At 60.4% G+C, this 13,721-nt stretch overlaps 1 protein-coding gene across 1 annotated transcript in view; it reads left to right on the top strand.

Annotated features, from left to right (window-relative positions):
* The window catches only part of NCAPH2 (non-SMC condensin II complex subunit H2), a 33,549-nt gene extending 21,187 nt beyond the window's left edge, over positions 1-12,362 (top strand). The window contains exons 4-8 of the mRNA XM_075581788.1: positions 1,166-1,243; positions 1,435-1,487; positions 6,959-7,060; positions 9,694-9,843; positions 11,031-12,362. Coding sequence (XP_075437903.1) covers positions 1,166-1,243; positions 1,435-1,487; positions 6,959-7,060; positions 9,694-9,843; positions 11,031-11,171 — 524 coding nt within the window. The 3' untranslated portion in view covers positions 11,172-12,362. The remainder of the gene's footprint in view (positions 1-1,165; positions 1,244-1,434; positions 1,488-6,958; positions 7,061-9,693; positions 9,844-11,030) is intronic.
* The last annotated feature ends 1,359 nt before the right edge of the window (positions 12,363-13,721 follow it).

Genomic DNA, 13,721 nt, shown 5'->3' with positions numbered 1-13,721 from the left:
CGCTCTCTCTCTCCTGCGCGCTGGCGCTCGCTCTCTCTCTCCTGCGCGCTGGCCCTCGCTCTCTCCTGCGCGCTGGCCCTCTCTCTCCTGCGCGCTGGCCCTCGCTCTCTCTCTCCTGCTTGCTGGCCCTCGCTCTCTCTCTCCTGCGCGCTGGCCCTCGCTCTCTCTCTCCTGCGCGCTGGCCCTCTCTCTCCTGCGCGCTGGCCCTCTCTCTCCTGCGCGCTGGCGCTCGCTCTCTCTCTCCTGCGCGCTGGCCCTCTCTCTCTCTCCTGCGCGCTGGCCCTCGCTCTCTCTCTCCTGCGCGCTGGCCCTCGCTCTCTCTCTCCTGCGCGCTGGCCCTCGCTCTCTCTCTCCTGCGCGCTGGCCCTCGCTCTCTCTCTCCTGCGCGCTGGCCCTCTCTCTCCTGCGCGCTGGCCCTCGCTCTCTCTCTCCTGCGCGCTGGCCCTCGCTCTCTCTCTCCTGCGCGCTGGCCCTCGCTCTCTCTCTCCTGCGCGCTGGCCCTCGCTCTCTCTCTCCTGCGCGCTGGCCCTCGCTCTCCTGCGCGCTGGCCCTCGCTCTCTCTCTCCTGCGCGCTGGCCCTCGCTCTCTCCTGCGCGCTGGCCCTCTCTCTCCTGCGCGCTGGCCCTCGCTCTCTCTCTCCTGCGCGCTGGCCCTCGCTCTCTCTCTCCTGCGCGCTGGCCCTCGCTCTCTCTCTCCTGCGCGCTGGCCCTCGCTCTCTCTCTCCTGCGCGCTGGCCCTCGCTCTCTCCTGCGCGCTGGCCCTCGCTCTCTCTCTCCTGCGCGCTGGCCCTCGCTCTCTCCTGCGCGCTGGCCCTCGCTCTCTCTCTCCTGCGCGCTGGCCCTCGCTCTCTCCTGCGCGCTGGCGCTCGCTCTCTCCTGCGCGCTGGCCCTCGCTCTCTCTCTCCTGCGCGCTGGCCCTCGCTCTCTCCTGCGCGCTGGCCCTCGCTCTCTCTCCTGCGCGCTGGCCCTCGCTCTCTCTCTCCTGCGCGCTGGCCCTCGCTCTCTCTCCTGCGCGCTGGCCCTCTCTCTCCTGCGCGCTGGCCCTCTCTCTCCTGCGCGCTGGCCCTCTCTCTCCTGCGCGCTGGCCCTCGCTCTCTCCTGTACGCGCTCTCGCTTGTGGGCTCTCGCTCTGAGCGCGCTCATGGCGTTCCTGTCCTCCTGTACAGATGATCTCTCTGACCATGAAGCTCTGGGCGAGGATATGCCGGCGTGCCTGCAGGACGAGCCCGCGCTCCGGGACATGGGTACGGGTATAATACGCCGCGGGCCCCTCCGTGCCCGAGGGACCGGCTGAGTGTGTCCTGCAGTAAGAGGGACAGCGCCCATCTCTGCCAGGGTCACATGGGCCAAAGGTCGTGTGGTGGGAGGGACTGTCCCTGTGATATATGTACTGAGTGTCCTGCTTGCTGTGACCTCTGCCCCCTGTATCCCTTAGAGTCTGACCACCCGGACCAGTTCAGTTATGAGGAGCTGGTGAGGAGGAACGTGGTGAGTGGCGCTGTCACCCTGTCCCCCTGTCACCCTGTCACCCTCTCTGCTCGCAGTACTGGGGCAGTGACGCGGTCCTGTCTCTTATCACTGCGGTCCCCTGGGGGGAGGGCGTGTCCCATCTGTCACTGTCACCCTCTTGCCCTGCAGGTCCCGTGTCACGGTTACCCTGTAGGTGGCGTCCCGTGTCGCGGTTACCCTGTAGGTGGCGTCCCTTGTCGCGGTTACCCTGTAGGTGGCGTCCCTTGTCACGGTTACCCTATAGATCGCGTCCCTTGTCGCGGTTACCCTGTAGGACGCGTCCCTTGTCACGGTTACCCTGTAGGACGCGTCCCTTGTCACGGTTACCCTGTAGGTGGCGTCCCTTGTCACGGTTACCCTGTAGGTGGCGTCCCTTGTCGCGGTTACCCTGTAGGTGGCGTCCCTTGTCGCGGTTACCCTGTAGGACGCGTCCCGTGTCACGGTTACCCTGTAGGTGGCGTCCCTTGTCGCGGTTACCCTGTAGGACGCGTCCCGTGTCGCGGTTACCCTGTAGGTGGCGTCCCTTGTCGCGGTTACCCTGTAGGTGGCGTCCCTTGTCGCGGTTACCCTGTAGGACGCGTCCCTTGTCACGGTTACCCTGTAGGTGGCGTCCCGTGTCGCGGTTACCCTGTAGGTGGCGTCCCGTGTCACGGTTACCCTGTAGGTGGCGTCCCTTGTCGCGGTTACCCTGTAGGTGGCGTCCCGTGTCACGGTTACCCTGTAGGTGGCGTCCCGTGTCACGGTTACCCTGTAGGTGGCGTCCCTTGTCACGGTTACCCTGTAGGTGGCGTCCCGTGTCGCGGTTACCCTGTAGGGGGCGTCCCGTGTCACGGTTACCCTGTAGGTGGCGTCCCGTGTCACGGTTACCCTGTAGGTGGCGTCCCGTGTCGCGGTTACCCTGTAGGTGGCGTCCCTTGTCACGGTTACCCTGTAGGTGGCGTCCCGTGTCACGGTTACCCTGTAGGTGGCGTCCCGTGTCACGGTTACCCTGTAGGTGGCGTCCCTTGTCGCGGTTACCCTGTAGGTGGCGTCCCGTGTCACGGTTACCCTGTAGGTGGCGTCCCGTGTCACGGTTACCCTGTAGGTGGCGTCCCGTGTCACGGTTACCCTGTAGGACGCGTCCCGTGTCACGGTTACCCTGTAGGACGCGTCCCGTGTCGCGGTTACCCTGTAGGACGCGTCCCGTGTCACGGTTACCCTGTAGGACGCGTCCCGTGTCACGGTTACCCTGTAGGACGCGTCCCGTGTCGCGGTTACCCTGTAGGACGCGTCCCTTGTCACGGTTACCCTGTAGGTGGCGTCCCGTGTCACGGTTACCCTGTAGGACGCGTCCCGTGTCGCGGTTACCCTGTAGGTGGCGTCCCTTGTCACGGTTACCCTGTAGGTGGCGTCCCTTGTCACGGTTACCCTGTAGGTGGCGTCCCTTGTCGCGGTTACCCTGTAGGTGGCGTCCCGTGTCACGGTTACCCTGTAGGTGGCGTCCCTTGTCACGGTTACCCTGTAGGTGGCGTCCCTTGTCGCGGTTACCCTGTAGGTGGCGTCCCTTGTCACGGTTACCCTGTAGGTGGCGTCCCGTGTCGCGGTTACCCTGTAGGTGGCGTCCCGTGTCACGGTTACCCTGTAGGTGGCGTCCCGTGTCGCGGTTACCCTGTAGGACGCGTCCCGTGTCACGGTTACCCTGTAGGTGGCGTCCCTTGTCCCGGTTACCCTGTAGGACGCGTCCCTTGTCACGGTTACCCTGTAGGACGCGTCCCGTGTCACGGTTACCCTGTAGGTGGCGTCCCTTGTCACGGTTACCCTGTAGGTGGCGTCCCTTGTCGCGGTTACCCTGTAGGTGGCGTCCCTTGTCACGGTTACCCTGTAGGTGGCGTCCCGTGTCACGGTTACCCTGTAGGTGGCGTCCCGTGTCACGGTTACCCTGTAGGACGCGTCCCGTGTCACGGTTACCCTGTAGGTGGCGTCCCGTGTCACGGTTACCCTGTAGGTGGCGTCCCTTGTCACGGTTACCCTGTAGGTGGCGTCCCGTGTCACGGTTACCCTGTAGGACGCGTCCCGTGTCGCGGTTACCCTGTAGGTGGCGTCCCTTGTCGCGGTTACCCTGTAGGTGGCGTCCCTTGTCACGGTTACCCTGTAGGTGGCGTCCCGTGTCACGGTTACCCTGTAGGTGGCGTCCCTTGTCACGGTTACCCTGTAGGACGCGTCCCGTGTCGCGGTTACCCTGTAGGTGGCGTCCCGTGTCACGGTTACCCTGTAGGACGCGTCCCTTGTCACGGTTACCCTGTAGGTGGCGTCCCTTGTCGCGGTTACCCTGTAGGTGGCGTCCCGTGTCACGGTTACCCTGTAGGTGGCGTCCCGTGTCACGGTTACCCTGTAGGTGGCGTCCCTTGTCACGGTTACCCTGTAGGTGGCGTCCCGTGTCACGGTTACCCTGTAGGACGCGTCCCGTGTCGCGGTTACCCTGTAGGTGGCGTCCCTTGTCACGGTTACCCTGTAGGACGCGTCCCTTGTCACGGTTACCCTGTAGGTGGCGTCCCGTGTCACGGTTACCCTGTAGGTGGCGTCCCGTGTCACGGTTACCCTGTAGGTGGCGTCCCGTGTCACGGTTACCCTGTAGGTGGCGTCCCGTGTCGCGGTTACCCTGTAGGTGGCGTCCCGTGTCACGGTTACCCTGTAGGTGGCGTCCCTTGTCGCGGTTACCCTGTAGGTGGCGTCCCTTGTCGCGGTTACCCTGTAGGACGCGTCCCGTGTCACGGTTACCCTGTAGGACGCGTCCCTTGTCACGGTTACCCTGTAGGTGGCGTCCCGTGTCACGGTTACCCTGTAGGTGGCGTCCCTTGTCACGGTTACCCTGTAGGTGGCGTCCCGTGTCACGGTTACCCTGTAGGTGGCGTCCCTTGTCACGGTTACCCTGTAGGTGGCGTCCCTTGTCACGGTTACCCTGTAGGACGCGTCCCTTGTCACGGTTACCCTGTAGGACGCGTCCCTTGTCACGGTTACCCTGTAGGACGCGTCCCTTGTCACGGTTACCCTGTAGGTGGCGTCCCTTGTCACGGTTACCCTGTAGGTGGCGTCCCTTGTCGCGGTTACCCTGTAGGTGGCGTCCCGTGTCACGGTTACCCTGTAGGTGGCGTCCCTTGTCACGGTTACCCTGTAGGACGCGTCCCTTGTCACGGTTACCCTGTAGGTGGCGTCCCTTGTCACGGTTACCCTGTAGGTGGCGTCCCTTGTCGCGGTTACCCTGTAGGTGGCGTCCCTTGTCACGGTTACCCTGTAGGTGGCGTCCCGTGTCACGGTTACCCTGTAGGTGGCGTCCCGTGTCACGGTTACCCTGTAGGACGCGTCCCGTGTCACGGTTACCCTGTAGGTGGCGTCCCGTGTCACGGTTACCCTGTAGGTGGCGTCCCTTGTCACGGTTACCCTGTAGGTGGCGTCCCGTGTCACGGTTACCCTGTAGGACGCGTCCCGTGTCGCGGTTACCCTGTAGGTGGCGTCCCTTGTCGCGGTTACCCTGTAGGTGGCGTCCCTTGTCACGGTTACCCTGTAGGTGGCGTCCCGTGTCACGGTTACCCTGTAGGTGGCGTCCCTTGTCACGGTTACCCTGTAGGACGCGTCCCGTGTCGCGGTTACCCTGTAGGTGGCGTCCCGTGTCACGGTTACCCTGTAGGACGCGTCCCTTGTCACGGTTACCCTGTAGGTGGCGTCCCTTGTCGCGGTTACCCTGTAGGTGGCGTCCCGTGTCACGGTTACCCTGTAGGTGGCGTCCCGTGTCACGGTTACCCTGTAGGTGGCGTCCCTTGTCACGGTTACCCTGTAGGTGGCGTCCCGTGTCACGGTTACCCTGTAGGACGCGTCCCGTGTCGCGGTTACCCTGTAGGTGGCGTCCCTTGTCACGGTTACCCTGTAGGACGCGTCCCTTGTCACGGTTACCCTGTAGGTGGCGTCCCGTGTCACGGTTACCCTGTAGGTGGCGTCCCGTGTCACGGTTACCCTGTAGGTGGCGTCCCGTGTCACGGTTACCCTGTAGGTGGCGTCCCGTGTCGCGGTTACCCTGTAGGTGGCGTCCCGTGTCACGGTTACCCTGTAGGTGGCGTCCCTTGTCGCGGTTACCCTGTAGGTGGCGTCCCTTGTCGCGGTTACCCTGTAGGACGCGTCCCGTGTCACGGTTACCCTGTAGGACGCGTCCCTTGTCACGGTTACCCTGTAGGTGGCGTCCCGTGTCACGGTTACCCTGTAGGTGGCGTCCCGTGTCACGGTTACCCTGTAGGTGGCGTCCCGTGTCACGGTTACCCTGTAGGTGGCGTCCCGTGTCACGGTTACCCTGTAGGTGGCGTCCCTTGTCACGGTTACCCTGTAGGACGCGTCCCTTGTCACGGTTACCCTGTAGGACGCGTCCCGTGTCGCGGTTACCCTGTAGGTGGCGTCCCTTGTCGCGGTTACCCTGTAGGTGGCGTCCCTTGTCACGGTTACCCTGTAGGTGGCGTCCCTTGTCACGGTTACCCTGTAGGTGGCGTCCCTTGTCACGGTTACCCTGTAGGTGGCGTCCCTTGTCACGGTTACCCTGTAGGACGCGTCCCTTGTCACGGTTACCCTGTAGGTGGCGTCCCTTGTCACGGTTACCCTGTAGGTGGCGTCCCGTGTCACGGTTACCCTGTAGGACGCGTCCCTTGTCACGGTTACCCTGTAGGTGGCGTCCCGTGTCACGGTTACCCTGTAGGTGGCGTCCCGTGTCACGGTTACCCTGTAGGTGGCGTCCCGTGTCACGGTTACCCTGTAGGTGGCGTCCCGTGTCACGGTTACCCTGTAGGTGGCGTCCCTTGTCACGGTTACCCTGTAGGACGCGTCCCTTGTCACGGTTACCCTGTAGGACGCGTCCCGTGTCGCGGTTACCCTGTAGGTGGCGTCCCTTGTCGCGGTTACCCTGTAGGTGGCGTCCCTTGTCACGGTTACCCTGTAGGTGGCGTCCCTTGTCACGGTTACCCTGTAGGTGGCGTCCCTTGTCACGGTTACCCTGTAGGTGGCGTCCCTTGTCACGGTTACCCTGTAGGACGCGTCCCTTGTCACGGTTACCCTGTAGGTGGCGTCCCTTGTCACGGTTACCCTGTAGGTGGCGTCCCGTGTCGCGGTTACCCTGTAGGACGCGTCCCTTGTCACGGTTACCCTGTAGGTGGCGTCCCTTGTCGCGGTTACCCTGTAGGTGGCGTCCCGTGTCACGGTTACCCTGTAGGTGGCGTCCCTTGTCACGGTTACCCTGTAGGTGGCGTCCCGTGTCACGGTTACCCTGTAGGTGGCGTCCCTTGTCACGGTTACCCTGTAGGACGCGTCCCTTGTCGCGGTTACCCTGTAGGACGCGTCCCTTGTCACGGTTGGCCTGTGTCACTGTCGCGGTCCTGGTATCGGTCGCCCTGCGGGATACGGCGCCTCTGCCTGATTTTGTTCTCTTCCTTCCTCAGGAGTTCTTCATCGCCAGCTCCCAGAAGTACGCGCAGGAGACGGCGCTCTCGCTGCGCGTGCGCGAGTGGGAGGAGAAAATGGGGCCGCAGCTGCAGGAACAGGTATGGGACGCGGTCAGTGCAGGGACGGTCCCACACAGCCTCACCGCGCTGTCACACGGCGCTCCCCGCGCGGCCTCACCGCGCTGTCACACGGCGCTCCCCGCGCGGCCTCACCGCGCTGTGTCACACGGCGCTCCCCGCGCCGCCTCACCGCGCTGTGTCACACGGCGCTCCCCGCGCGGCCTCACCGCGCTGTGTCACACGGCGCTCCCCGCGCGGCCTCACCGCGCTGTCACACGGCGCTCCCCGCGCGGCCTCACCGCGCTGTGTCACACGGCGCTCCCCGCGCGGCCTCACCGCGCTGTGTCACACGGCGCTCCCCGCGCGGCCTCACCGCGCTGTGTCACACGGCGCTCCCCGCGCGGCCTCACCGCGCTGTGTCACACGGCGCTCCCCGCGCGGCCTCACCGCGCTGTCACACGGCGCTCCCCGCGCGGCCTCACCGCGCTGTCACACGGCGCTCCCCGCGCGGCCTCACCGCGCTGTGACACGGCGCTCCCCGCGCGGCCTCACCGCGCTGTCACACGGCGCTCCCCGCGCGGCCTCACCGCGCTGTGTCACACGGCGCTCCCCTCGCTGTCACACGGCGCTCCCCGCGCGGCAGTGTCTGCAGAGGCGCGCTGTGTGCGGGTAAAATGATGGCCGCGTTATTGGTACAATTCTGCAGACTTACTGACCCCTCTTCGGGCAATACTGGTCTCTGAAGTGATATAACGGTCAGTCCATCCATGGGCGCTCAACTCCAGTCCTAAGCCCCCCAACAGGTCAGGTTTTAGGCTGTCAGTCCCTGCTTCAGCATGGGTGTCTCAGTCCGTCCCTGCTTCAGCGTAGGTGCCTCAGTCAGTCCCTGCTTCAGCATGGGTGCATGAGTCCCAGCTTCAGCGTGGGTGCCTCAGTCAGTCCCTGCTTCAGCGTGGGTGCCTCAGTCAGTCCCTGCTTCAGCATGGGTGCATGAGTCCCAGCTTCAGCGTGGGTGCCTCAGTCAGTCCCTGCTTCAGCATGGGGGCCTCAGTCAGTCCCAGCTTCAGCGTGGGTGCCTCAGTCCGTCCCTGCTTCAGCGTGGGTACCTCAGTCCGTCCCTGCTTCAGCGCGGGTGCCTCAGTCAGTCCCTGCTTCAGCATGGGTGCCTCAGTCAGTTCCAGCTTCAGCGCAGGGTGCCTCAGTCAGTCCCAGCTTCAGCGCGGGGTGCCTCAGTCAGTCCCAGCTTCAGCGCGGGGTGCCTCAGTCAGTTCCAGCTTCAGCGCGGGGTGCCTCAGTCAGTCCCTGCTTCAGCATAGGTGCCTCAGTCAGTCCCTGCTTCAGCGCGGGATGCCTCAGTCAGTCCCAGCTTCAGCGTGGGGTGCCTCAGTCCGTCCCTGCTTCAGCGTGGGTACCTCAGTCCGTCCCTGCTTCAGCGCGGGTGCCTCAGTCAGTCCCTGCTTCAGCATGGGTGCCTCAGTCAGTTCCAGCTTCAGCGCAGGGTGCCTCAGTCAGTCCCAGCTTCAGCGCGGGGTGCCTCAGTCAGTCCCAGCTTCAGCGCGGGGTGCCTCAGTCAGTTCCAGCTTCAGCGCGGGGTGCCTCAGTCAGTCCCTGCTTCAGCATAGGTGCCTCAGTCAGTCCCTGCTTCAGCGCGGGATGCCTCAGTCAGTCCCAGCTTCAGCGCGGGGTGCCTCAGTCAGTCCCAGCTTCAGCGCGGGGTGCCTAAGTCAGTCCCTGCTTCAGCGTGGGTGCCTCAATCAGTCCCTGCTTCAGCGTGGGTGCCTCAGTCAGTCCCTGCTTCAGCGTGGGTGCCTCAGTCAGTCCCTGCTTCAGCGTGGGTGCCTCAGTCCGTCCCTGCTTCAGCGTGGGTGCCTCAGTCAGTCCCTGCTTCAGCGTGGGTGCCTCAGTCCGTCCCTGCTTCAGCGTGGGGGCCTCAGTCCGTCCCTGCTTCAGCGTGGGTGCCTCAGTCCGTCCCAGCTTCAGCGTGGGGGCCTCAGTCAGTCCCAGCTTCAGCGTGGGTGCCTCAGTCCGTCCCTGCTTCAGCGTGGGGGCCTCAGTCAGTCCCAGCTTCAGCGTGGGTGCCTCAGTCCGTCCCTGCTTCAGCGTGGGTGCCTCAGTCCGTCCCAGCTTCAGCGTGGGTGCCTCAGTCCGTCCCTGCTTCAGCGTGGGTGCCTCAGTCAGTCCCTGCTTCAGCATGGGTGCCTCAGTCCTTGCTTCAGCATGGGTGCATGAGTCCCTGCTTCAGCGCGAGTGCCTCAGTCCGTCCCTGCTTCAGCGTGGGTGCCTCAGTCAGTCCCAGCTTCAGCGTGGGTGGCTTAGTCTTCGACTGAGCCTCTGAGCCACTTGTGCTGAAGCTGGGATATCCTGAAAACCTGACCTGTTGCCGAGGGGGAGGGGTTTGAGGTCTGGAAGTGGCGAGTATAACTTTTAACAGATAATAGTGCGGCACAGTGTCTGGCAAAGAGTCTGATCGCTGAGACGTTCGTTGGTCATTAACTTGTTCCGGCGATGGATTTATCAAACAGATAAACACAAGTAGCGGAGATACTGGGACTCTGTGTTCCCAATGCATTCGTTGCTCTGCCCCTTTATCCGTTTGATGGTGGCTGTGTCGCAGGGCGTTCCCAGCCCCCCGGGCGCGGGTCTCACCGTCTCCCGCACCTTCTCTGCTGCAGGAGGACCAGGGGCCCTTTGATATCCACGATTACGGAGACCGCCTGGTGTCGCGGTTCAGCCGGGTCGGGGAGTGGCGCTCCTTCGCCAGCCTGGTCGCAGACAAGCAGCCGTACGAGGTGTGCCGGTACATGCTGGCGTCCCTGCAGCTGGTGAGTCCGGGGGTCCGCCCGGCACCGGATCGGGGGAGGGGGGGGGGCGGCTTTCCTGTGGGACGTATTCTTGGTGTTGGTTTGTAGACCCCTTACCCTGAGACTTGTGAGGTCTCTGACAGGGAGGGGGTGTGCGTTCCTTTGTTCAACATCCTGGGGGGGGGGGGTTACGCCAGACATACGGGTATATAATATACTGTTTCCTTGTACAGCCGTGGCACGCTCTCGCCATAAAAACAACCATTATTACCGCGCCGCTCTCATTGGCAATCCGCCATTTTATAAATCTGTCGTTGAATTCTGCAATATGCTGAAAATGTAGCTCCTGGGAGGTTAAAATGGCTGCCGCCATGCACACGTGATGTTGCCATGGTAACCGCTGATACCAGGTGAAACTGCAGCAAGGGCTTCCCGTGGAAACAGAGAATTTGACGGCAGATAAAAAACACTGTTTCCTCGCCATGCGCTCTCTGCTCGGACTCCCTGCGCGGACTCCCCGCGCGCTCTCTGCGCGGACTCCCCGCGCGCTCTCTGCGCGGACTCCCCGCGCGCTCTCTCTCTCTCTGCGCAGACTCCCCGCGCGCTCTCTCTCTCTGCGCAGACTCCCCGCGCGCTCTCTCTCTCTGCGCGGACTCCCCGCGCGCTCTCTCTCTGCGCGGACTCCCCGCGCGCTCTCTCTCTGCGCGGACTCCCCTCCCCGCGCAGTCTCTCTCTGTCACCTCTCTCTCTCTCTGTCACCTCTCTCTCTCTCTCTCTCTGTCACCTCTCTCTCTCTCTCTCTCTCACCTCTCTCTCTCTCTCTCTCTCTCTCTCTCTCTCTCTCTGTCACCTCTCTCTCTCTCTCTCTCTCTCTCTCTCTCTCTGTCACCTCTCTCTCTCTCTCTGTCACCTCTCTCTCTCTCTCTGTCACCTCTCTCTCTCTCTCTGTCACCTCTCTCTCTCTCTCTGTCACCTCTCTCTCTGTGTCACCTCTCTCTCTGTGTCACCTCTCTCTCTCTCTGTTACCTCTCTCTCTGTCACCTCTCTCTCTCTGTGTCACCTCTCTCTCTCTCTCTCTCTCTCTGTCACCTCCCTCCCTCTCTCTCTCTGTCACCTCTCTCCCTCCCTCTCTCTCTGTCACCTCTCTCCCCGGCGCTCGCTCTGCGCGGTCTCTTCTCTCTCCAGACTGTCTGTCTCTCTCCCCCCAGGCCAATGATTACACAGTGGAGGTCTCGCAGAAGGCCGGCCTGCAGGAGGGATTAGACAGCATGGCGCTGCGTCTCCTGAGCCAGCAGAGCGCGCACGAGAGGTTCAAGACGTACACAGCACCCTCCGTCTCCCAGCAGTGACCTGCTATGTCACAGCAGTGGCACCGCGCAGCCCATGAGACGCCATTTTAACGCTTGTGACGCAGTTTAAACCGCAATCCTACCAATTGGAACCCGAGGACACCAGAGCTAAGAATAGCGCGGTTCTGATCCATAGCGTCCCGGACTAAGAATAGCGCGGTTCTGATCCACAGCGTCCCGGACTAAGAATAGCGCGGTTCTGATCCACAGCGTCCCGGACTAAGAATAGCGCGGTTCTGATCCACAGCGTCCCGGACTAAGAATAGCGCGGTTCTGATCCACAGCGTCCCGGACTAAGAATAGCGCGGTTCTGATCCACAGCGTCCCGGACTAAGAATAGCGCGGTTCTGATCCATAGCGTCCCGGACTAAGAATAGCGCGGTTCTGATCCACAGCGTCCCGGACTAAGAATAGCGCGGTTCTGATCCACAGCGTCCCGGACTAAGAATAGCGCGGTTCTGATCCACAGCATCCCGGACTAAGAATAGCTCGGTTCTGATCCACAGCGTCCCGGACTAAGAATAGCGCGGTTCTGATCCACAGCGTCCCGGACTAAGAATAGCGCGGTTCTGATCCAGAGCGTCCCGGACTAAGAATAGCGCGGTTCTGATCCAGAGCATCCTGGACTAAGAATAGCGCGGTTCTGATCCAGAGCATCCTGGACTAGGAATAGCGCGGTTCTGATCCAGAGCATCCTGGACTAGGAATAGCACGGTTCTGATCCAGAGCGTCCTGGACTAAGAATAGCGCGGTTCTGATCCAGAGCATCCTGGACTAGGAATAGCGCGGTTCTGATCCAGAGCATCCTGGACTAAGAATAGCGCGGTTCTGATCCAGAGCATCCTGGACTAGGAATAGCACGGTTCTGATCCAGAGCATCCTGGACTAGGAATAGCGCGGTTCTGATCCAGTGGAGCCGCCTCCTGGTACTGATCCTGTATAAAGGAGACAGGTGGGAGCAGGATCCTATTACACTCGATCCCACAGCACCTGGTGACTTGCCGAATGGATCCCTAACCCCTTGTGTGCCTGGGGTGACGCGCATCTGCTTTTATCTGACAAATCCCGGTTTTCTGTACATATATATATATATTTTAGCCCTTGTAAAGTTCTCTGGCTCCGTGTCACTGTCCTGTTTTTATATATATATATATAATCTGCATATAAAGTGAATGTTCTGAACTGTGCGGCCCGGTCTGTGTGTTACTGACAAACATCTCATACAATCCAACAGGAGCAGATATGGGAAACACAAAGAAAACAGTGCAAAATATACAGTAAGTGTAGATGTATTGACAATAGGGTAAGAAATGCGTGGAAATCTTGGCTCTTTTGGTGTGCCCACTCACCAGATGTAAGAGATATAAAGGCGTTTGGCAGATAGGGCTGCTACCCGTATAGTACTCGTGGTGTGTGGGTCTCTCTCCGGGCTCGTCTCATCAATGGGATGCTATATATAAGAAAGGGGAAAGCACTACGTAGCGCGATCAGGTGTGTAACAACGTTATAAAAACCGGATATAAAATGTGCACTTACAATGTGTGTGTGTGTGTGTGTGTGTGTGTGTGTGTGTGTGTGTGTGTGTGTGTGTGTGTGTGTGTGTGTGTGTGTGTGTGTGTGTGTGTGTGTGTGTGTGTGTGTGTGTGTGTGTGTGTGGTGGGTTCGTCGCAGCTCTCGCCGCCTCCCCTGGATATTCCATGTGTCCTTCGCCTGCAGTTTGAATCGCAGCTTCACGCTCAGCTCTGCGTCCCTGCGTGCGTCTGACGTCACGGCTCCGAGGTGCGGCAAAGAACTACGGGTCGCCCACTGGTCCAAGAAGCTCCACTCCACGCGTTTCGCCCAGTCCAAAAGTGACTGCTTCCGGCTTCGTCAGGAGTGTGGGTACTTGGAGTGAAGGGTGCCTATGTATACCCTATTTCACAATGTCCCTGGCGCTATAGTGCAATTTAATTAAGCAAGGCTGTTCTAATCAATAATTCAATAATCACCATCACAGAGATACAACATTTTAAAGATATGAAATACATAATTCAAATCATGAACCGTCATCCGTTGGGAATTTAGACTCTAGGTATATTTTAATAATGGAGGAGGGAGATAAATTTAAGCATATAAGGTATATTATTAAACAGAAATATTGAAACCAGATTGGTAGATCTTAATAATTGAACCGGATCAGTTAGTATGGAATGCGCCCAAATTATGATCCTAATACAAAGAGCATAAGTAGAAACTGGAGCATGACAGTAACTTACTGGATATTAGAATATTTAAATATCCTAACAGTGGACAGGGGGGAGTTAATGAGTGCTATACTCTATATATCAGTTAACAAGGTGATCTACTTAATTCTGTCTGAGTATAAGGTGCTTGTGTATATATACTGGAGGATAATGGTATTTCTTAGGCTGTGCTGATAGTTATACAGCCTAACAATTGATCTAATAGGGCAGTGGGACGAGACTTTGCACATTGATTATAAACTAATCTAGATAATTATACTAGTGTATATATTTAATGGACTATTTAATCTACATAAATCATAATAAT

The sequence above is a fragment of the Ascaphus truei genome, unplaced genomic scaffold (assembly GCF_040206685.1).
Source record: "Ascaphus truei isolate aAscTru1 unplaced genomic scaffold, aAscTru1.hap1 HAP1_SCAFFOLD_1579, whole genome shotgun sequence".
Classification (NCBI taxonomy): Eukaryota; Metazoa; Chordata; class Amphibia; order Anura; family Ascaphidae; genus Ascaphus; species Ascaphus truei.
Note: the sequence above shows the minus strand (reverse complement) of the source record. Positions and strands in the feature narration are given on the sequence as shown.